At 44.2% G+C, this 20736-nt stretch overlaps 2 protein-coding genes and 3 non-coding genes across 8 annotated transcripts in view; 1 reads left to right on the top strand and 4 right to left on the bottom strand.

Moving 5' to 3' along the window:
• Positions 1 to 2856, bottom strand: part of LOC129704799 (calcium/calmodulin-dependent protein kinase type 1-like) — a 192786-nt gene extending 189930 nt beyond the window's left edge. The window contains exons 1-2 of one of the 2 annotated variants that reach the window (XM_055648155.1): positions 2668 to 2856; positions 2284 to 2396 (exon numbers count right to left, since the gene is read on the bottom strand). In XM_055648155.1, coding sequence (XP_055504130.1) covers positions 2284 to 2366 — 83 coding nt within the window. In that variant the 5' untranslated portion in view covers positions 2367 to 2396; positions 2668 to 2856. The other variant, XM_055648156.1, reaches the window with a different exon arrangement.
• A 6465-nt stretch (positions 2857 to 9321) lies between these two features.
• trnap-ugg (transfer RNA proline (anticodon UGG)) lies at positions 9322 to 9393 on the top strand. The gene has a single exon. It is a non-coding gene; the product is annotated as a tRNA-Pro (tRNA).
• A 244-nt stretch (positions 9394 to 9637) lies between these two features.
• trnap-ugg (transfer RNA proline (anticodon UGG)) lies at positions 9638 to 9709 on the bottom strand. The gene has a single exon. It is a non-coding gene; the product is annotated as a tRNA-Pro (tRNA).
• A 303-nt stretch (positions 9710 to 10012) lies between these two features.
• trnap-ugg (transfer RNA proline (anticodon UGG)) lies at positions 10013 to 10084 on the bottom strand. Its single transcript has one exon. It is a non-coding gene; the product is annotated as a tRNA-Pro (tRNA).
• A 7224-nt stretch (positions 10085 to 17308) lies between these two features.
• The window catches only part of tada3l (transcriptional adaptor 3 (NGG1 homolog, yeast)-like), a 44554-nt gene continuing 41126 nt past the window's right edge, over positions 17309 to 20736 (bottom strand). For all 3 annotated transcript variants that reach the window (XM_055648151.1, XM_055648149.1, XM_055648150.1), the window contains exon 9: positions 17309 to 19690. In XM_055648151.1, the coding sequence (XP_055504126.1) occupies positions 19498 to 19690 (193 nt within the window). In that variant the 3' untranslated portion in view covers positions 17309 to 19497. The remainder of the gene's footprint in view (positions 19691 to 20736) is intronic.

Raw genomic sequence — 20736 nt, 5'->3', positions numbered from 1 at the left:
GGCAATAAAATTAAGTTATGAGACACAAAAAAACGCAGCTGCTGCCATCACGAGCAGAATGTAAGAAGGAACTCAACAGGTCAGGCAGTTTCTGGGGAGGGAAAGGACCGTTGAATTTTCAGGTTGGGTTCCTTCTTCATTCCCTCCCCAGATGCTGCCTAACCTGCTAAAATTAGTTAAATATTTGGTTATTTTTCTGAAAATTGGTTATTTTGCAACAAATGCCTACACCAGAATAATGCTCAAACTGGTTTCAATGCCAACGCCAGAGACACAGGTTCAATCCTGATCTCAGGTGCTGTTTTTGTTGAGTTTGCATACTCTCCTTGTAAGCGTCTGGGTTTCCTATGGGTGCTCGGTTTTTGCCCACATCACAAAGACGTGCAGGTTTGTAGGCCATTTGGCCTCTGTAAATTGCCCCTAGTGTGTAGGGTGTGGATCAGAAATTGGGATAACATAGAACTAGTGTGAACAGGTGATCGATAGTGGTACTCAGTGGGCTGAAGGGCCTGTTTCCATTATTATATCTCTAAACTAAACTAAAAGTTTTACTCAAGGTACTTACGGAAACTGATATAACTTCCAAGCTAACCCTCCTGCTATAAAACATACTAGGCAATACCGATGAGAGAAAAGGGTGGAGAATTTGTGGCTGGGGTAGAAAAACAAATTGGTCATTGGATTTTGTGCAATATTTAACTGAGGATAGTTAGTTTTAGGTTTGTTTATTCCACGTTTTTGCAGCTTCCTTTATTACGTTCTTCACGAACCTGAGGTTATTCAATACTCTTCTACCATAATTTATACATTCTTCTCTTCATATATCACTAATTTGTTTGCTCATCGATACTGGATCTCAATTAAGCATTGCTTTGATTTAAAGTTTATGTCTCAATTTACAGATCCTTCCAGGGTCCAGGCTTCTAAATATCTGCAATCTCCTCCAGTCATATAACCTCATGAGATGTCTGTAATCCTCTCATTCTGACTACTACTTCATCCCAGATTGCATTTGGCAGCCAGGGCCTCGATTTGCTATTTGAAGATGTTGTTTATTGTTCAGCCATTGGTATTGGTCAAGTTATGAGGGATTTCAAAAAAGTAATCGAGGTGTGATGAGGAGTAGAGTGGTGGCAGATGAACAATAATGGAGCTCTAGAGATGAACACCCATATAAATACAATATAATAAAAAATAAAAATATTGATCCTGGTCTTTTCTTGCCTCCAGCTCTTCACGCCCTACTTTCAGTTTGAAGACCCAAAATGTCAATCATTCTTTTTTTCTAGAGATGTTGCCTGACCCGCTGAGTTACTCCATCACTTTGTGTCTATCTTTGGTATAAACCAGCATCTGCAGTTCTTTGTTTTTTACAGATGAATACCAAAGCATTTGATTCTTTAACTCTGACTAGACAGAAATAAATAGAATCAGTCAAAGATAGGTCTAACCAGCTGGCGAAAAAACATTTTAAATTGTATTCAAGGCTAGCAACAAGCCAAAAAAAAAGAGGAAGGACTGTGTACTACATACAGCGACATAATTTCAGTGGTGTAACGGCAATAACAAAAAAGGTTTTATAATTTGCCCACAGAATACAAGACACTGACTGGGAAAAACACAGCAACATTGGTTAAAAATAACTCAATCTACGAAACCCTTTTCTAGATCGTATGATAATTTATATTTTTATAGTTTCAATGGCATGACGCACGCTTCAAGAAATAACTTGTTTTGGACATTTAGATATAACAACTGTAGTGGCATGTGGACCAGAAGAACGTGCTTTAGTTTGTCTGTTAACTCTAATTTTAATTCTAACACCCCAGTCCTGCAATGGTTGTCTCTGCATCGCTGCTGGAGTTCCCTCTTCTGATTACTTTTCCTTGACTTCGGCAGAGGATGCATGGGTGTACGTATTCTGTTCGACGAGGACTTAATCAGATTATGTAAACGGTGAACTAATTCTAGTTTGAAGGTCTTTCCATACCAATGCTACAGTGGCGTTGCTTGCTTCTCTGTGTCTCATGCAAATCCATTCAAGTAACAGCGTAGTCTACTTGCAACTGGCTCGATATGGAGGCAGAGTTAGACCACTATGCAACCCGATGAAATTAAGGAAGTTTGAGGCGTTCTTGCCAGTGTCTCAGGGCAGAAGAATATTCACACATTTTAAGATGTGAATTGATTCAGATGCCAGCTCGGAGTCTCCACCTTTCCTAGAAATATAATCAGTTCCCAGAAGCGATTAAAACCTCAAGAAAAAAAGCGGATTGTACTCACGTTCCCAGGACTTCCTTGAAGTCGTACGCCACTTTAATTTCCTCCTTCTTTTTCCATGTTTTGTCCATCTCCCCCAGAGGCATCTTATGTATGCAGAGTGCAGCGTTTCTCCACTGCAAAATAGGAAGGAGGTGGGAATCATATTCTGTGGTACTTACAATGCATACACACAATAAACAAGCCAGCAACCGCTCATTCACCTCCGAGGGTGCTTGTCCACCGACGCGAAGAAGCAAACGCGATCGCTTGGCTCTTTCGCCTTAAGAGATGCACACGGATATGAATTCAGCAATACAGTAGTTCCCTTGTCAAAAAACGTCCACGATCCCTCATAGCAACAAAGAGATGATAATTCTGGGGCTCAAGAGTTACAGCGTCTCCTACCTGCGTTTTGGGTGTGAGATGCGGAGGGTGTCAGGCTGTCAGGCTGTAGGCTGGTATGTGTGTGTGTGTGGGTCTTTGTGTGTAGGGGAGGGGGGGAGAGGAGGCAAGCGCTCTATCCTCTCTGCACCGCCCGCTCCATCCAGCGCTGGCCCGGGGCGATTGCTGCTGCTGCTGCCGCAGTGACGTCACTTGTCGCTTCCCCGCCCCCGCCCCTCCCCCGGGGGGCGGGGCCTGTGACAGCTCGAATGGGGGCGGGGCCTGTGACAGCTCGAATGGGGGCGGGGCCTGGGGCAGCTCGAATGGGGGGGGGGGGGGGGGGGGACGCGCGCTCTGGTCGTTGGGCGGGAGCGAAGATTCTAGCGGGAGCGGGCTCGGGCTCGCGCGAGCCCCGGGGTGGGTGGGGGGGGGGGAAACGCGCGCTCTGTGGGGGGGGGGGCTCTGACGGTTGGGCGGGGGGAGCGCCCCGGGCCCCGGGGGGGGGGATGCAGTTGCCCGTAGCCGCGGTGACGGGAGAAGCCGTGGACTGTCAGCCATGGTACAGGTCGCCGGCACTGAGGGGGCTCAACTATGGGGGAGAGGCTCGGCAGTCTGCAGGGGAGCCTGAGCTAAAGGGGAGTGGTTGGGTTGAGCCTAGGCTATGGGGAGAAAATGCACAGTCTCTTGCCAAGAGTAGGGGAACAAGAGGACGGGTTTAAGGTGAGGGGTAAAATATTTAATAGGAACCTGAGGGATATCTTTCACACAAAGGGTGGTTGGTGTATGGAATGAGCTGCCTGAGGAGGTAGTTGAGGCAGGGACTATCGCAATGTTTAAGAAGCATTTAGACAGGACATGTTTAAAGGGATATGGGCCAAATGCAGGGAAGTGGGTCTGGTGTAAATGGGACGTGTAGACAAGTGGACCGAAAGGCCTGATTCCATGCTCCACGACTCTGACTACAGAGGAGCACCTCCTCCAACCTTTATACCTTGGGGCGCAGGAGAATGAGGGGTGATCTTACAGATCTTCAGGGGAATAGACTGGGTGAATGTACCCAGAAGTCTTTTACCCAGAGTAGGGGAAATCAAGAAACGGAAACAGAACTGCAAATACTGGTTTATACCAAAAATAGACACAAACTGCAGGAGTAACTCAGCAGGTCAGGCAACATATTTTTAGTTTAGAGATACAGCGTGGAAACAAGCCTTTCTGCTCACCAACTCTGCGCAGATCAGCAATTCCAGTACACTCACACTATCCTACTTGTACTCTGGAGACAATTTACAATTTTTACTGAAGCCAATTAAGCTACAAACCTGTACGTCTTTGGAATGTGGGGAAAACTGACCAGTTCTGATTGATAGATAATGTAAATTTGTAGAATTAAATATTGAGTTTACAATATTTTGTTCCTCAAACTTTGGACTTTGTTAGAATAGTGCAGGAGCGGATAAACAGATAGATGAGAGTGAGAAGGAGAATTAAATGTCAGAGCAAAATGGTAGCTGAGGGTTGCAGGAATTGAACACAGGTATTCAAAACTCCGTACAGGCGGAAGGGTACCAACCCGAAATGTCACCCATCCTTTTTCTCCAGAGATGCTGCCTGAACTGCTGAGTTTCTCCAGCACTTTGTGTCTATCTTAAGCGAAATGAAGAATCAGAGGGCATAGGTTTAAGGTGAGAGAGTTCGGTTTTAATAAGTATTTGAGCAACTCGGTGGGTATATGGAACGAGCTGTCAGAGGAGGTAGTTGAAGTAGATATTTTTACAACTTTTAAAAGATATAAGGACACAAAGTGCTGGAGTAACTCAGCAGGCTAGGCAGCATCTCTGAAGAACATGGATAGGTGGCGGTTTGCCTCAAAACATCACTTATCCATGTTCGCCATAAATGCTGTGTAACCTGCTGACACTTTATGTCCTTTTGTGTAATCACCAGATAGCAGTTTTTTGTTTCAACATTTAAAAGACATTTGGACAGATTCATGGACATGAGATGTTAGAGGGATGTGTGCCAAATATGGGTTGGTGGATCTAGTGTGTTTGGGACCGCTTAGTTGGCCTGGGTAAGTGAAGGGCCTGTCCCACTTCATGAGCTAATTCAAGAGTTCTCCCGAGTTTACCCTGATTTGAACTCGGAGAATTACGGTAATAGCCGATCGTAGGTACTCGGGGCTCTCGTGGACATTTTTCAACATGTTGAAAAATCTTCACGAGCTTACCGCGTTTCCCGAGTACCTGCCGTTAGGGTTACGAGCCGCTAAGAGACGTCCCGAGCTCCGACGTAGCTGCTAAGTACATTCTACGTGCTTACCACAAGTTTGATTTTTTTAAATTCGGGAGAGCTCTTGAATTACCTCGTACAGTGGGACGGGCCCTTTAGACTGAAGGGTCTGCTTCCATGATGTAAGATTGTATGACTATTACAGAAGATAGCAGGGTTTTAACAAATAAGCTCCTTTCTTCTGATACAGTCTGCAGTATTTTGTATTTTGTTTTAATGCAACTAAATATTTATCAGAAGAAGGAACAATATGTTTGCAGTTAGATTAGACCTAACTAATACAAATATATTTAATAGAGCTGAATTTGGATAAATCCTATACAATTAAATATTTATCCAAAGGATGAACAATAAATTTGCAGTGAATTGGACCTAAACTTTTACAAATCCTAAATTTATACAAATATATGTATGGATGTGAATTTGGATACATTTATATAACTAAATATTAATCTGAAGGAGGAACAATTAATTTGCATTACTGTAATTGGATCTAAACTTACACGAATCTCAAAACATAATCAAATCCTAAATGTATACAAATATGTGAATACACCATCATTTGGATACATTTTATACACCTAAATATTTATCTCAAGAAGCAACAATAAATTTGAAGATACTGTAATTAGACCTAAACTAATATGAACATCTTAAAACTTAATCCAATCTTAAATGTATACAAATATGTGAATAGACATGCATTTGGATAAATTATATACAACTAAAATATTAACCTGAAGGAGGAACAATAAATTTTCATTTATTGTAATCAGACTTAAACCGATACAAATCTTAAACTGATACAAGTATAGGAACAGATGTGAAATTAGATAAAAATCAAGCAAAATTTTAATACAAAAAGTTGTTTTGCTCTCCGCCCTGGCCGTCCCCTTCCACCTATATCCCACCCTCTGGCTTTACATTTCACTCCCTTTTTCCATCTTGCACCCTTTGGTCTCTTTTTCATCTCTGGCCTTTGTCACTTACCCCATTCATCTGTCAATTAAGCTCCCACCCACTTATATCGACCTATCACTTACCAGGCTTTGTCCAATTCCTACTTCTGTTTTCCAGCTTTCTCCCCCTTACTACAATCAGTCTGAAGAAGGGGCCTGACCCAAAACGCCACCTGTCCATAACCTTCACAGATGCTGCCTGATTTGCTGAGTTACTCCCGCACTTTGCTTGATGCTGTAGATAAAGCTGTTCATGAAGTCATCTGATTGATAGGTTACTAATTAGAGAGAATAGAGGAACACAATGAGACATTATAGGTGTGAGAACATGAAGGAATATAAAAACTGCCAAATGCAGAGCTGTAGGAAATGCAAGAGGGCTTTTAGTTTATATATGTTTTTATGATATGGAAAGAGGTTGTTTTGCCCACTGAGTCTATGCTGTCTCAGAACAATCCCATTTTTTCACCAAATTTACTTGTAATCTTTTTGGAATTTAGATAAACCAATGAGAATGTAACTTGCTTTGTAATAAATGGAAACTTGGTGAGTCAATGTTATCCCAAACCAATTATTACTAATCAGGACAGTGACAATTAATGTTCAGCAGGTTAGGCAGTGCTAATTAAGATACACAAACTGAGCCAGTGATATAAATGAATGGCATACAGAACTGACCAGTTCTGATTGATAGATAAAGTAAATTTGTAGAATTAAATAATGAGTTTACAATATTTTGTTCCTCAAACTTTGGACTTTGTTAGAATAGTGCAGGAATGGATAAACAGATAGATGAGAAGGAAAATTAAATGTCAGAGCAAAATGGTAGCTGAGGGTTGCAGGAATTGAACACAGGTGTTCAAAACTATCTGACAATCTGTGTAAGATTTCTCCAATGTAGAATGTTCTCACATCATGACCACCAAATGCAGAACATTTGTTTGGAAGAAGTGTAAGTGAATAGCTGTTTTGCTTGGAAGGACTGATAGATATAGATAGATATGCCATTTATTGTCACTATACATGTACAGTGAAATTGAAAGCTGCTCGTACTCAGTGCATACATATAATTTAGTACAAAAAACAAGAAACAGAAAAAACAAAAACAGAAGAGAGAAGGGGGGGGCGGGGGGGGGGATAGGTGCACAATTCTGCGGTGCTATATACATATATACAGGTGGAAGTCCGGGTGTTGGGCTGTGAAGTCAGTGCATGTGTGAATTTGAATTAAGAGTAGTTATAATTTTCGGAAAGCAACTATTTCTGAGTCTATTTGTCCTGGATTTGATGCACCTATAGCGCCTTCCAGAGGGCAGCAGGTCGAACAGTCCAAACGCAGGATGGGAGCTGTCTTTGATGATCTTCTTTGCCCTGCTAAGGCAGCGGGAGGTGTAGATATCCATCAGGGAGGGGAGGGGGCAACCAGTGATCTTCTGCGCTGTCCTAGTTACCCTCTGAAGCCTCTCCCTGTCTGCCATGGTGCAGCTGCCATACCATGCTGTAATGCAGTATGTCAGCAGGCTCTCGATGGACGAGCGGTAGAAGGTCAGCAGCAGGTTAGAGTCCAGGTTGTGCTTCCTGAGGACCCTCAGGAAGTGCAGCCGCTGCTGAGCCTTCTTGATGACCGCTGTCGTGTTGTCTGTCCAGGAGATATCAGCAGCGATATGGACGCCGAGAAACCGGAAGGTGTTGACCCTCTCCACACACTCGCCGTTGATGTGTAGGGGGACTAAGTCGGTGCTGTGCCTCCTGAAGTCGACAATGAGCTCTTTTGTTTTCCTGGTGTTCAGAGCCAGATTGTTTTCTGAGCACCAGGTTGTCAACTTCAGGACTTCCTCTCTGTAGGCTGCCTCGTCTCCCTTTGAAATAAGTCCGACTACAGTAGTGTCGTCAGCAAATTTGACGATGCGGTTGTTGTTGTGGGCCGGACTACAGTCGTAGGTGTAGAGACAGTATAAGAGGGGGCTTAGCACACAGCCCTGTGGGGAGCCGGTACTCAACCTGCGAGTGGAGGAGAGGTGGGGGCCGAGTCTCTGCCGAGACTGCTTGGTTCCGTGGATGGTGGAAAGGGAAAGGTAAAAGGCCCGTGGATGGTGGAAAGGGAAAGGTAAAAGGACAGATCTTACATCTTCTGTGGTTGCATGAGAAGGAGAATACTGGAGAAGAGTGGACCAGGGAATTGCAAAGCGAATGGTCCCTTAAGAATGTTGAAAGAGCAGAGGATGGAAGGTGTGCCGATGTGGAACCATATTGACAGGAGTAAAACCTAGAGATTTTTTAAATATTCTCACATTTTGCCATGTCTTCCCTTTGTGTACATCAAGTTTGACAATAAATGGCCAACCTGTTTTTCTTTGTTAATCACTTAAAAAGTTAGCAAATAACAGTCTCATCACAGACTTTTATTTTTACTGCTCTCTGAACACACTGTGAAACTTGCACAGGAATGTGGTACAGTTTACTTGCTTTGTAAGAATGGAGCATTGACTGATACTTAGTCATAGAGTGGTAGTCACACAGCATGTAAACCGGCCTTTCGGTCCAACTTGTGCATGCCGACCAAAATGCCCCATCTACACTAGTCCCACTTGCCCGCGTTTTGCCCGTATCCCCCTCAACCTCTCCAATCCATGTATTTGTCCAAATGATCTGTGATAGAGGCTTAATATTCAACCTGTATCCAGGTTAATGTTCTGCCATAAATAAACTACTACCCCTTTGAAGCGTATTGAACCTATCTCAATATATTTGCAAATACATTACATCCATATTAGATAGACCAGCACCTGCAGTTCCTGTAATAACATCCATATTCGATTTTTTTAATCGCTTGACAGAGATATGTTTTATACTCCCAAACTAGCTCCTGACCCCAAAAGCTCAATTCCAAAGCCACAAAACTCGCTGGAGCAACAACAGGTCAGGCTGTATCATGGAGAAATTCGAGTTACCCCAGCACTTTATATATTTATATTACATCTTATGAAATATACACTCATTGAATTTTATCTGGTATAATTGATATTTCCACTTTTCAAACTAAATCAAATTAAGAAGATTGACGGGTTCTGAGTTGTGGAGGCTGCTTTGCAGGGGTGAAGTCTGCGGGAGGTGCGGATAACAGGTATATGATTAAGCAGTCACGCTGGCGCTCGCCTTTATGAATGAAAGTCTGCCTTTGGCGCGCTGCTGGCCCGGGCAGCAGCTGCTGCAGCGGGGGCTCCCCCTGCTGGGGCTCGGCACGTCTGCTGCTGGAGCAACCTGCGCTCAGCCCAGGTAAAACAGCTCGTTTCACTGCAACATGCCTTAACTCCTTTATACGTCTTCTATTTTAACCTTTGTGATGTTGTTTTATGATAACCTAACAAGTAATCCCAACATTACATCGCATTTTACTTTATTTAAACTGGTTCCTTATGACCGTTACAGCGGCTCGTTGGTCTAGGGGTATGATTCTCGCTTTGGGTGCGAGAGGTCCCGGGTTCAAATCCCGGACGAGCCCAACTTTTGCAAATTTTCTTGGTTGTAGGACCGATTAATCTTGACATACTTTTTCTCAACTAATCAGGTAATAATTAATTACTAATTAGGTAATAATTCAAACCGTTGGATCTCAACGAGAAGTTCCCTTTACTCGATGATCTATAATGTGGTGTTAAAATAAAACGTGTACCCGTAAAAAGAAGGGTGGTTCATTTTACTTTAAGTAACAAAAATGTATATTGGGGTCATTGTCGACAAAAGATGGGCTCGTCCGGGATTTGAACCCGGGACCTCTCGCACCCAAAGCGAGAATCATACCCCTAGACCAACGAGCCGCTGTGATGGGCTTTTCGGCGTCAGTTTATATGAAGCTAATGCAGACTAAATGTGATTAGATATCTGTAAAGATGCGAAGAACAGCAGGTTCTCTCCACAGGTGCTGGAATCCTAACCAAAATATAAAATAACCTGGGACCTTAGCGGGTTAAGCAGCATCTGTGGAGAGAATAGACATTTCGGATCGCGACACCACTTCAGACTCAAGATGACCACGGCCTGAAACGCAAATGCTTTCCTCCAAGTCTCGCAGCAAAATGTGTCTGAACTGAACCATTGACCAGCGCCATGTGATTAAAAATGGGCTCGTCCGGGATTTGAACCCGGGACCTCTCGCACCCAAAGCGAGAATCATACCCCTAGACCAACGAGCCGAAATATACAGTATGAAGTATCGTTCATTTCCTTAAAAATTCACAGAATGTGAAAGTATTGGATTTTTTTAAATGTAAATATAAATGAGTGAAAAGACTTTGGATCAGCCAGTATCTCTAGGAGGAGAATTAGAGTTAACATCAACTTTTACAAAACCGTTAAATGTTAGGGGCGATTTCAGATTTACAGCTGCTTATTTTCAGAGCAAAAAAATAAACTGCTGGAAGAACTCAGCTGGTCAGGCAGCATATGTGGAAGCAAAGAGATCAGTGTTTCTGGACTGAGAGTGTAGACGAGCAATAGCCAGAATAAAGTGGTTAGAGAGAGGGCCGTAGAAACAAACTGCAGATACTGGTTTATACAGAAGATAGACAGACACAAAGTGCTGGAGAAAAGGGTGAGTGACATTTCAGGTCAGGAGAAGAAGGGTCTGAAGAAGGATCCCGACCGGAAACGTCACCCATCTTTTTCTACAGAAATTATGCCCAACCCTCTGAGTTACCCCAGCAATTTGTGTCTCTTAGAGAGGGCCGATGAGGAGCTGGCGGACGATGGGTGGAATGAGGTCGAAGAGCAGTAGAAACCAAAGAGGAGCAGCAGTGAGTGAGGAACTCAAAAAACGCCCATCAAAGAGAGGAGGAAAACTTTTTCAAATCAGGCATATCTTGGAAAATTTGGTGTTAGAAAATGGAAATACGAGAGATTGCAGTTGCTGTAATTTAGAGCAATAAAAGAATGCAGGAGGAACTCATGGAGGCAAAGCGATAGCTCCTGACTCAACCCTCTTAGTCACCTCTTTCCCAGCCCCTTCTACGTATTTATACTGACTATCTCCCATCTATATTGATTGGTTTGTATGTTTGCAGATGACACCAAGATTACTGGATAACGCACTGTGAAGAAAGCTGTCAAAATATACTGCAGGATATAGATCAGCTACATAAATGGGCGGAGAAATGGCAGATGGAGTTTAATCCGAGTAAGTACGAGGCGTTGCACTCTGGAAGGTCAAAGGTAAGGGAAAATATATAATTGATGACATGAACCTTATTGAAGTACAGAATGTTCTTGGGGTCCAGGTCCATAACTCTCTGCAAGTGGCAACACACGTAGATAGAGTGGTAGATAAGGCATATGGTATTGGTATGCTCGCTTTCATGGGTCGGGGCATCTCTATAATACTAAAACTCTTTGTCTTGTTTGTGGCTGTGTATGTGTGTGTCAATATCTGGTTAATTCCTATTTTCTTCCAAACGTTAGGCCATAGCCTTCCCATTTTCACACATCCTACTCACATTTTCCCATCGAGGCGATAAAAATCTTCCCGTCGCATTCCCACCTATATTTCCGAAGTTGTTAATCTCTTAAAGTTTTAAAAACAGCACGAAAACTCACCCATTTCGGAAAAGAAAACCCGAGTGACGTCACAATGCACCCGCAAGGCAGGACGGGACACTCCGGGAGGGAGGGGCACTCTAGTGCTCGCTGTGAACGAGGAGTGGCGACTGCCGGCGCCCAACGCCCGGTGGGGAGGGTGGTGCTGGAGCTGGAGTGAGGGCCGAGCCCGGGGCTTGGGATAGGGCCGGGACCGAGAAAGAAGCTGCCGTTGGAACAAAGGACGAAACTGGGTCCGGGGTCAGGGACGACCCCCCTCCCTCTCTGCCCCCCTCCCACCCCTCCATCTCTACCATCCCTCCCTCTCTACCCCCCTCCTTCTCTAGGGATTGAAGAGGGAGGGTGAAGAGGAGGAGGAGGGAGTGCTCGGGGATGAAGAGAAATGAGCCGCGCCTGCGCTGTCGGGAGCTAAGCGTGAGTGGTGCAATATTGCGTTAGGGGAACGGTTTGCGTTGGGGGAACGGGTGACTGGTGGAATCTTGTGTTGGGGGAGCAGACCCAACAGGTCTGCACTTGGTCTAGTTAAGTATAAAAGTCAGGAAATCATGATGCAGTTTTATACAACTTTGGTTAGGCCACATGTGGAGTATTGTGTACAGTTCTGGTCGACCTATTACAGAAAGGCTGTTGAAGAGGTTTACCAGAATGATGACTTGATTAGGGGATATTAGCTACAGGGAGAGGTTCTACAAACCTTTATTGTTTTCACTGGAATGCTGGAGGTTGCCAGAAGACTTGATAGAAGTATATACAATTATGAGCTGCACAGATAGGGTGGAAAAATCAAAGACCAGAGGACACAGCTTTAAGTTGAGAGGGGTCGAAAGGGGATTTCTGGGTAGCTTCTTTACACAGTGTTGTGTGCCTGGAACATTATTTATTTATTTATTTATTTAACATTTTTTAATGCCGTTTATTGTCATTTGAACATAAGTTCAAACAAAATTAAGTTTCTGCAGTCATAACAACAAACAACAAAAACACACAATTCCACAATTCCACTCAAACATCCATCACAGTGAATCCCCAAACACCTCCTCACTGTGATGGAAGGCAAAAGTCTTATCTCTTCCCTGTTCTCTGTTCTTATTCTTCTCCCACAGTCAAGCAGTCAAACTGCTGCATCGAGCTGATCGAGGCTCTTGGAGTTCGATGTTGGAGCCCCCCGGCTGGCGATGGTAAGTCCCACGTCCGTTAAAGCCGCGGCGGCCGATGTAAGGCCCCCACTCCGGGTTGATTTAAACCCCTCGATTCGGGCGGACGAAGTTTGCTGTTGCGGGAGCTCCGAAAAGCGGTCTCCCACCAGGGACCCGCGAGCTCCCAATGTTACCATCCACAGGGCCTGCAGCCGGAGCCTCCGAAGCTCCGAAGTCGGGTCGCAGCCGTGCGCCGCCACAGCTCTCCGCACTCTGAAGTCGGCCAGCTCCACGATGGTGAGTCCGCAGGCTCTGCAACTGGAGCCCCAAGTCGATTCTGGTTGGAGGCCGCCGATGTTAGGCCCAACGACAACGGAGACTCGACAAGGAAAAAGTCGGGTCCCCGTACAGGGAAGATATTAAAAAGTTTCCCCCACACCCCCCGCCCCCCACATATACACAGCTAAAAATAATATAAACTACTAAAACCAAGACATCCACTTAACAGGCAAAAAGAAAACAAAAGACGGACGGACTGGAGAGGCCGCTGCCGCGAAGCGCCACCATCTTACATCTTACATGCTGCCAGGTGCAGTGGTTGAGGTAGATACTATAGTGGCATTTAAGGGACTTTTGGATAGCCATATGAATATTCAAGGATGGAGGGATATGGATTATATGCAGGTAGATAAGAGATGGTCTTGGCTTCAAATTTGGCACAGACATTGTGGGTCGAAGGACCTTTTCTTGTGCTGTGCAGTTATATGTTCTATGTTAAGTGATAGATGGATAGAGGTGAGGGAGGATTTCATTGGCAGATGGATCGAGTAAGTGACAAGGGCAGATGTGAAAAGGAGCCAAAGGGTGTCGGTTTAAGGAGGAAAGGGGAGTAAAATGTAAAGCCAGAGAGAGGAATGTAGTTGTTCAAGTTCAAGTGAGTTTATTGTCATGTGTCCCTGATAGGATAATGAAATTCTTGCTTTGCTTCAGCACACAGAACATAGTAGGCATTTACTACAAAACAGATCAATGTGTCCATATACCATAATATAAATATATACACACATGAATAAATAAAATGATAAAGTGCAAATAATAGATAATTGGTTATTAATAATGAAAGTTTTGTCCGAGCCAGGTTTAATAGCCTGATGGCTGTGGGGAAGTAGCTATTCCTGAACCTGGTTGTTGCAGTCTTCAGGCTCCTGTACCTTCTACCTGAAGGTAGCAGGCCGATGAGTGTGTGGCCAGGATGGTGTGGATATTTGATGATACTGCCAGCCTTTTTGAGGCAGCGACTGCGATAAATCCCCTCGATGGAAGGAAGGTCATAGCCGATGATGGACTGGGCAGTGTTTACTACTTTTTGTAGTCTTTTCCTCTCCAGGGTGCTCCAGGGCGAACCAAGCCACGATACAACCGGTTAGCATGCTCTCTACTGTGCACCTGTAGAAGTTAGAGAGAGTCCTCCTTGACAAACCGACTCTCCGTAATCTTCTCAGAAAGTAGAGGCGCTGATGAGCTTTTTTGATGATTCCATTAGCGTTCTCGGACCAGGAAAGATCTTCAGAGATGTGAACGCCCAGGAATTTGAAGCTGTCGACCCTTTCAACCATCGACCCATTGATATAAACGGGGCTGTGGGTCCCCATCCTACTCTTTTCAAAGTCCACAATCAGTTCCTTGGTTTTGTTGGTGTTGAGGGCCAGGTTATTGCGCTGGCACCATATGGACAGTTGCTCGATCTCTCTTCTAACTCTGACTCATCGCCATCAGTGATACGTCCCACAACAGTGGTGTCGTCAGCGAACTTGATGATGGAGTTCGCACTGTGACCGGCTACGCAGTCATGAGTATAGAGTGAGTACAGCAGGGGGCTGAGCACGCAGCCTTGAGGTGCTCCTGTGCTGATTGTTATCGAGGCTGACACATTTCCACCAATACGAACAGACTGTGGTCTGTGAATGAGGAAGTCGAGGATCCAATTGCAGAGGGATGCGCAGAGACCCAGTTCTGCGAGTTTGGAGGGGATGATTGTGTTAAATGCCGAGCTGTAATCGATGAATAACAGCCTGACATATGAGTTTTTGTTGTCCAAGTGGTCCAGAGCGGAGTGGAGGGCCAGCGAGATCGTATCCACCGCGATCTGTCGCGGCGGTAAGCGAACTGCAGTGGGTCCAGGTTTTTGTCGAGGCACGAGTTGATTTGCTCCATGATCACCCTCTCAAAGCACTTCATCATTGGAAGGGAGAAATTGGGATGGGACAGAGGGAGGTGGCATAAAAGGGAAATGAGGGAGTCTTGGATGGAGATGGAATGGAATACTTTATTGTCCCATGTGACAAGGCACAGTGATATTCTTTGCTTGCATACCCAATGTAAACAAAAAGTTACAAAGTATGCCGGCTCCGCCATTCTTCTACCCCCCACCCCCACCCCAACAGTGGTTCCCCCACATCGGGTCCTCCATTGTTCTCCCCCTCCCTCCCCCATGGCAGTTCCCTCAAGCCCTCATCGACCACCAACGGCAGGTCGACCTGCAAGGCTTCACCGCCGCCGCATGGCTTCACCGGAATATGAATGTACGGATGAGGGGAAAGAAGCAGGGTAACTGGGAGTGCTGGAAATAATGGGAGATATTGATACACCATGTGGTTGGGGGATGCAGGGAAGCGAGATGGGGTGAAGGGGTATTACTTGGAATTGGAAAATGTAATGTTCACACCTTTGGGTTGTACCTAAGCTGAATATGAAGTGTTGTTCCTCCAGTTTGTGTGTGTAGCCTCACTTTGCCAATAGAGGAGGCCAAGGACAGAATGTTCAATATAGGAATGGGAAGGGGAGTTAAAATGGTTAGCAACCGGGAGGTCCAACAGGCCAAACGGTCGTCTAGTCTATGCTTGGTCTCACCGATGTAAAGGAGGCTACATCAGGAGTAGTAGATGAGGTTTGAAGAGGCCCATGTGAACCTCTCTCATCTGGAAGGGCTGCTGGGTCCCTGGAGTGAGGTCAAAGTGGTGTTGGATCAAGTGGTATGTCTCCTGAATTGCCAGGAAAAGTACCTGGGGGGGGGGGGGGGGGGGGGGGGGGGGGGGGGGGAGGGCTTCGGTGGGAGGGATGAATGAACCAAGAAGTTATAAGGGGAGGGGGGTCAGTAGTCATTGCAGAAAGGGATGGGATCACGTTGAAGGTAGAGGGAATGCCGGAGAATGATGTTGGATGTGGAGGCTGGTGGGGTGAAGGGTGACAATCAGGGGAACTCTATCCTTAAAGATATACACAAAATGCTGGAATAACTCAGAGGGACATGGAGCATCTCTGGAGAGAAGAAATAGGTAACCTTTTAGGTCGAGACACTTCACTCGGATCTGCAGTTCCTTCCTGCACAGAACTCTATCCTCATCTTGTCTGGGGAGAGGGGGAGCAAGAGCAGAACTTCTGGACACATAAGAGACATGGGTGAGGGATTTATCCACAATAGCAGAGGGATCTATATTTACTAAAGAAGTTCAATGTCATGTACTGTTCTGTTACCCTCTCCATGGATGCTCCTTTACAGCATTTACAACACATGGGGGCCTTATTCCATTGCTTCCCTTTTCCTTTCTGCATTAATGTATTACGACACTGGTAAAATCTCACTAAAGTCTCAACAAAATCTCCAGGCCGCTTTGCCTGTCAGAAGCAATGTAGAAGCAATTAATGAGATAATCCTCATTAAAGATTGGATGAATTGTGAGTCACACAGTCTCAAAGAAAGAATCAATTACTTGATTATCCGAAATCCAATTATCTTATAAAAAGAACCTACAGGAACTCACATGGTTTGAAGATTGTTGGTAATGAAACATCATTCCCAACCAGGTTGGGTAATATCCCTGTTGATCAAGTCCACAATGCTGTAAGTGCTGAAAGTGATTTTAAGCATGCAATATCCACTAACTGCATTGGCAGCATTTTCTTTACTGAAAAATTACTTTTTATGAGGAAATATTACATTCTTAGATTGAAAGTTAATTGTGATGTATAATCAATAAGTGTAGGAAGGAGCTGCAGATGCTGCTTTAAACTGTAGACACAAAATGCTGGAGTAATTCAGCGGGACAGGCAGCATCTCTGGAGAGAAGAAATGTGGGGACTTTTCGGGTCGAGACCCAACTTCAGACTAGTCATCGCTCACTTCTCTTTCCACTAACTCTAGTCTGAAGTGTCTCGACCCTAAACGTCACCCATTCCATCTCTCCAGAGATGCTGCCTGTCCCGTTGAGTGATTCCAGCATTTGTGTCCATCTTCATGCATAATCCATAGCTCCCTGAGAATCCAGTCACAAGCTTGGACCTACCTCCAATTGGCTAATGCAGACATACTGTATTTTTTAAATCAATAAAATAGTGAAGTGAGTGACATTTTGTGGGAAACAGGTTTCCCTGGTGGCTCCAGCAGTTATTGTTAGTCTTGGTTGAATATTGAAGAATGCAGTAACAAAACATGGGGCTTTGAAACATTTATATGAGAGAGAAGGCAGAATGTTATTAAGAAAATAGCTTCAGAACTTCTTAAGAGCAGATTCCTACTTTATGTTAATGAGTTCCAATGTTCAAAGTCAAGAAGTTTCTTTGATTTGTAAGCAATGGTTTTTCAGGAGACACGAGGCTGGCTACTAAATACATATTTGACACTGAGATCTAAAATAATCAGTTGACATTTATTGAAACTTTATTAAGTCCCAGTTAACGACCAGTACACTATTGAGGATTTAACATCACTATTGATAAGAATCTCATTTGCTTCAGATGCAATCCAAAAAATTAGCATGAGCACATTGGGTTTGAGATATCAGAGATTGATGGTCATCATTGGAATTCAGATCAGTGACTCTGTATGATCCGTTTTGAAGGGACATTGTTTAGTTTAGAGATTGAGCATAGAAACAAGCCTTTCAGTCCACCAAATCCACGCTGACCATCGATCACCTGTTAACATTAGTTCTAGGTTTTCCCATTTTCTCATCCACTCATAGAAAGTAGGTGCAGGAGGCCATTCGGCCCTTTGAGCCAGCACTCCCTATGCATCATGTTTTTAATTTTTTTTTTAAAAGAAGCCAATTCACCTACAAACATGCACATCTTTGGATGTGGGCGGAATGCAGAGCACCTAGAGGAATCCCACATGGTCACAGAGTGAACATGCAAGGTCATGAGTTGGTCATGACCATCTGAGGTCAGGATGAAACCCACATCTCTGGTGCAGTGAGGCAGCAGCTCTAGCAGCTGCACCTCTGTGCCACCCCTTGTCCAACTTACTGATAGACAGGCGATCACAGTGCTGATATCACAGAAGAGATGACAAAATTATGTACAATCACAACAAGACTCCTTAAAATGATTGGCATGTTTAGCAATATGATTTTAAAAACATTTCTTTAATACAATAGTAGTGATAGAATAGTATTTTGCAAAACATTTCCACAGCACACCCTCAATCCTCCCACATTTGTTCTTCCTCAATACAGATTCAAGCATCAGCAATCTCATCTTATTCTAGATATCCACAGGAGTGTGGAAGACTAACAAACCGGGCCCATTTCCTAGCAAATGATCCAGCTGTAAAATGAGCCGAATTGTCTGCTACATGTCTTTGATCAACTATAAAATATAGCATTAAATTGCACCACTTTGTTCCAAAGAAACGCCTGCAGATTGCTTCCCATCCAAACAATGCAAAAGCGAAATTTAAAAGAAATATCAACCATCTTAGAAAATGTTCAGTGTTAGATGAGATTCATGGAATAGATGTAGGAACACTGATTATCACTAACCAAAGGTGCATTGAACTTCTTGATCAATTTATCATTGCTAGCTGCTAACTTCAGAGAATGAATCAGGTATTATTCTAAGTAGCCAAGGAAACTACAAAAGGACACAAAGTGCTGGAGTAACTCAGCAGGTCAGGCATCATCTCTCAAGACACGGAGAGGCAACGTTTCAGGTTGGGACCCTTTTTCGGAGAAACGTCACCTATCCATATTCTCCAGAGATGCTGCCTGACCAGCCGAGTTACTCCAGTGTTTTGTGTGCTTTTGTGTCAACCAGTACCTGCAGTTCCTTGTTTCCAGAAGGAAACTACAAGCTCTGTATTTACCCAAAGGCTCCACAGCAGAGCACCAAGGACATTTGTAGCAGTGGTACGCTGGAACTGGTCAAGGGTTCTGGTTCCACAAAGATTATGCTACCTCCATTTCCGTGAAAATATATTTTTCTCTCTCTCTCTCCTCTCCTCTCCTCCCTTCCCCCTCTCCTCCAATATTTTGACATTAGAATTTTGCAGTATTTTGAAAAGCAGGAAGATTTAAATTAGTTACAAGAGATCCACTGTGCATTGGCTTGACAGAGAGGGGAGTGAAAACAGAAAAAAAGTAGTTAAAGGAGTAATAACAGGTTTGGGTAATAGAGATAACCCGACACATTATTACTGTAACATTTTATTGGAGTGAGGAAGTAAGCGAGAGACATTCTTCCTCAAAACTATTAAAGTGTCAGTTGGTAATGTCACATTTTGAAGTACTGGCAATGGCTCACTCTCATGTGAATGTTACACTCTTTTCTGATCACATGGCAGAAACATTACTCTTACATACAGTACAGACTAGCAAAGCACAACAACCAGATTGTTTTAAATGACAGACATCCATCGTCGACATACAGGACTAGCAAGTTGCAACAGAGACAGCCTGCTGCAGTGGAATGTTACCCGTTCACAACAGGTAGGTTTCAATTTCACTTTTTTTCCGTCAGTTCAAGTCCAAACAGCTCGGTAGTGACAATCGCTTCGCCAATATTTCTGAAGTAACAGAGTAACTCGTGTGTTGGCACTTTTTTCTTTAACTGTCCAACAACTTTAGGATGCTCTCCCTTTCCTTTAGGGCTTTCCACGCCTGATCCTTCTCTTTTTTTGTAGGTGTGCGTTTCTTTTGCCGCGCTGCCATGATCTTCCGGAAGGCATCCATGACTTCATTGTCTGCTATCCTCACCCGCTGCCGTAACTCCTGCTTTTTTAACTCCTCTTTGGCAAGCCTGGTTTTAAATAGCAGGTTAAAGTAAGTTATTATCACTAGAAAGAAGGTCTGAGGGCAGTCATCACTCCCCAGCCGCACTTCGTTCAGTGCCATATCAGAATTATTTCGCTGTAGAATTCATTGCCAAAAACGGCTGTAGAAGAGGTCAATGGATATTTTAAGGCGGGGATCAATAAATTCTTGATTAGTACAGGTGTCAGGGGTTATGGGGAGAAGGCAGGAACGGGCTACTGATTCTGGATGATCAGCCATGATCATATTGACTCGTATGGCTCGAAGGACCTACTCCTGCATCTATTTTCTATGTTTCTCTGAATGGCCCAATTCTGCTGCTATAACATGAACATGAATTATTACGCAGGGGTATGTATGGTGGTGGTCAGAGATGGACAAGGGCTTCATAAACCCTGCAGAACAACATGATTGTTCTACAGGAAGCATTTTCGCAATATGGATAAAATAGAACCATCCTTGCCTCAAATCTAACAATTCAGATGAAGCCAAAGAATAGTTCCATGGTTGTAAATCTCAAACTTGTGATATGTGTCACCTAGCTTTAAGCACATTTTCTAGTGTTGTCAGTAGACAAAAATGCTGGAGAAACTCAGTGGGTGAGGCAGCATGTATGGAGCGAAGGAAATGGGCAACGTTTTGGGCCGAAACCCTTCTTCAGACTGTCCTGGTAGACCCTTTGTCTCTGCCTGTCCGTGCCCTACCAAACATATATTCCACATACCTCGACTCCATGTTCTCCCCCCCCCCCCCCCCCCCCCCCAGTAACACCGCCACCACAACTTCTAGTATTGTGTCAGTTTGCTATTGAAGGCTTTGCTCAGTTATCTCCAGTCAACCAGCAGAATTGCTCATTTTGGAATATCATCATTCATCTGCATTTTCAAGTTTAAGGTGAGAGAGGAAAAGTTTACAGGAGATGTGCAGGGCTAGTTTTTAAAAAAAAAACAGAGAATGGTGAATGCCTGGAATGCGCTGCCATGGGTGGTAGCGGAGGCAGATACAATAGTGATATTTAAGAGGCTTTTGGAT

This window comes from Leucoraja erinacea, chromosome 16 (assembly GCF_028641065.1).
Source record: "Leucoraja erinacea ecotype New England chromosome 16, Leri_hhj_1, whole genome shotgun sequence".
Lineage (NCBI taxonomy): Eukaryota > Metazoa > Chordata > Chondrichthyes > Rajiformes > Rajidae > Leucoraja > Leucoraja erinaceus.
Note: the sequence above shows the minus strand (reverse complement) of the source record. Positions and strands in the feature narration are given on the sequence as shown.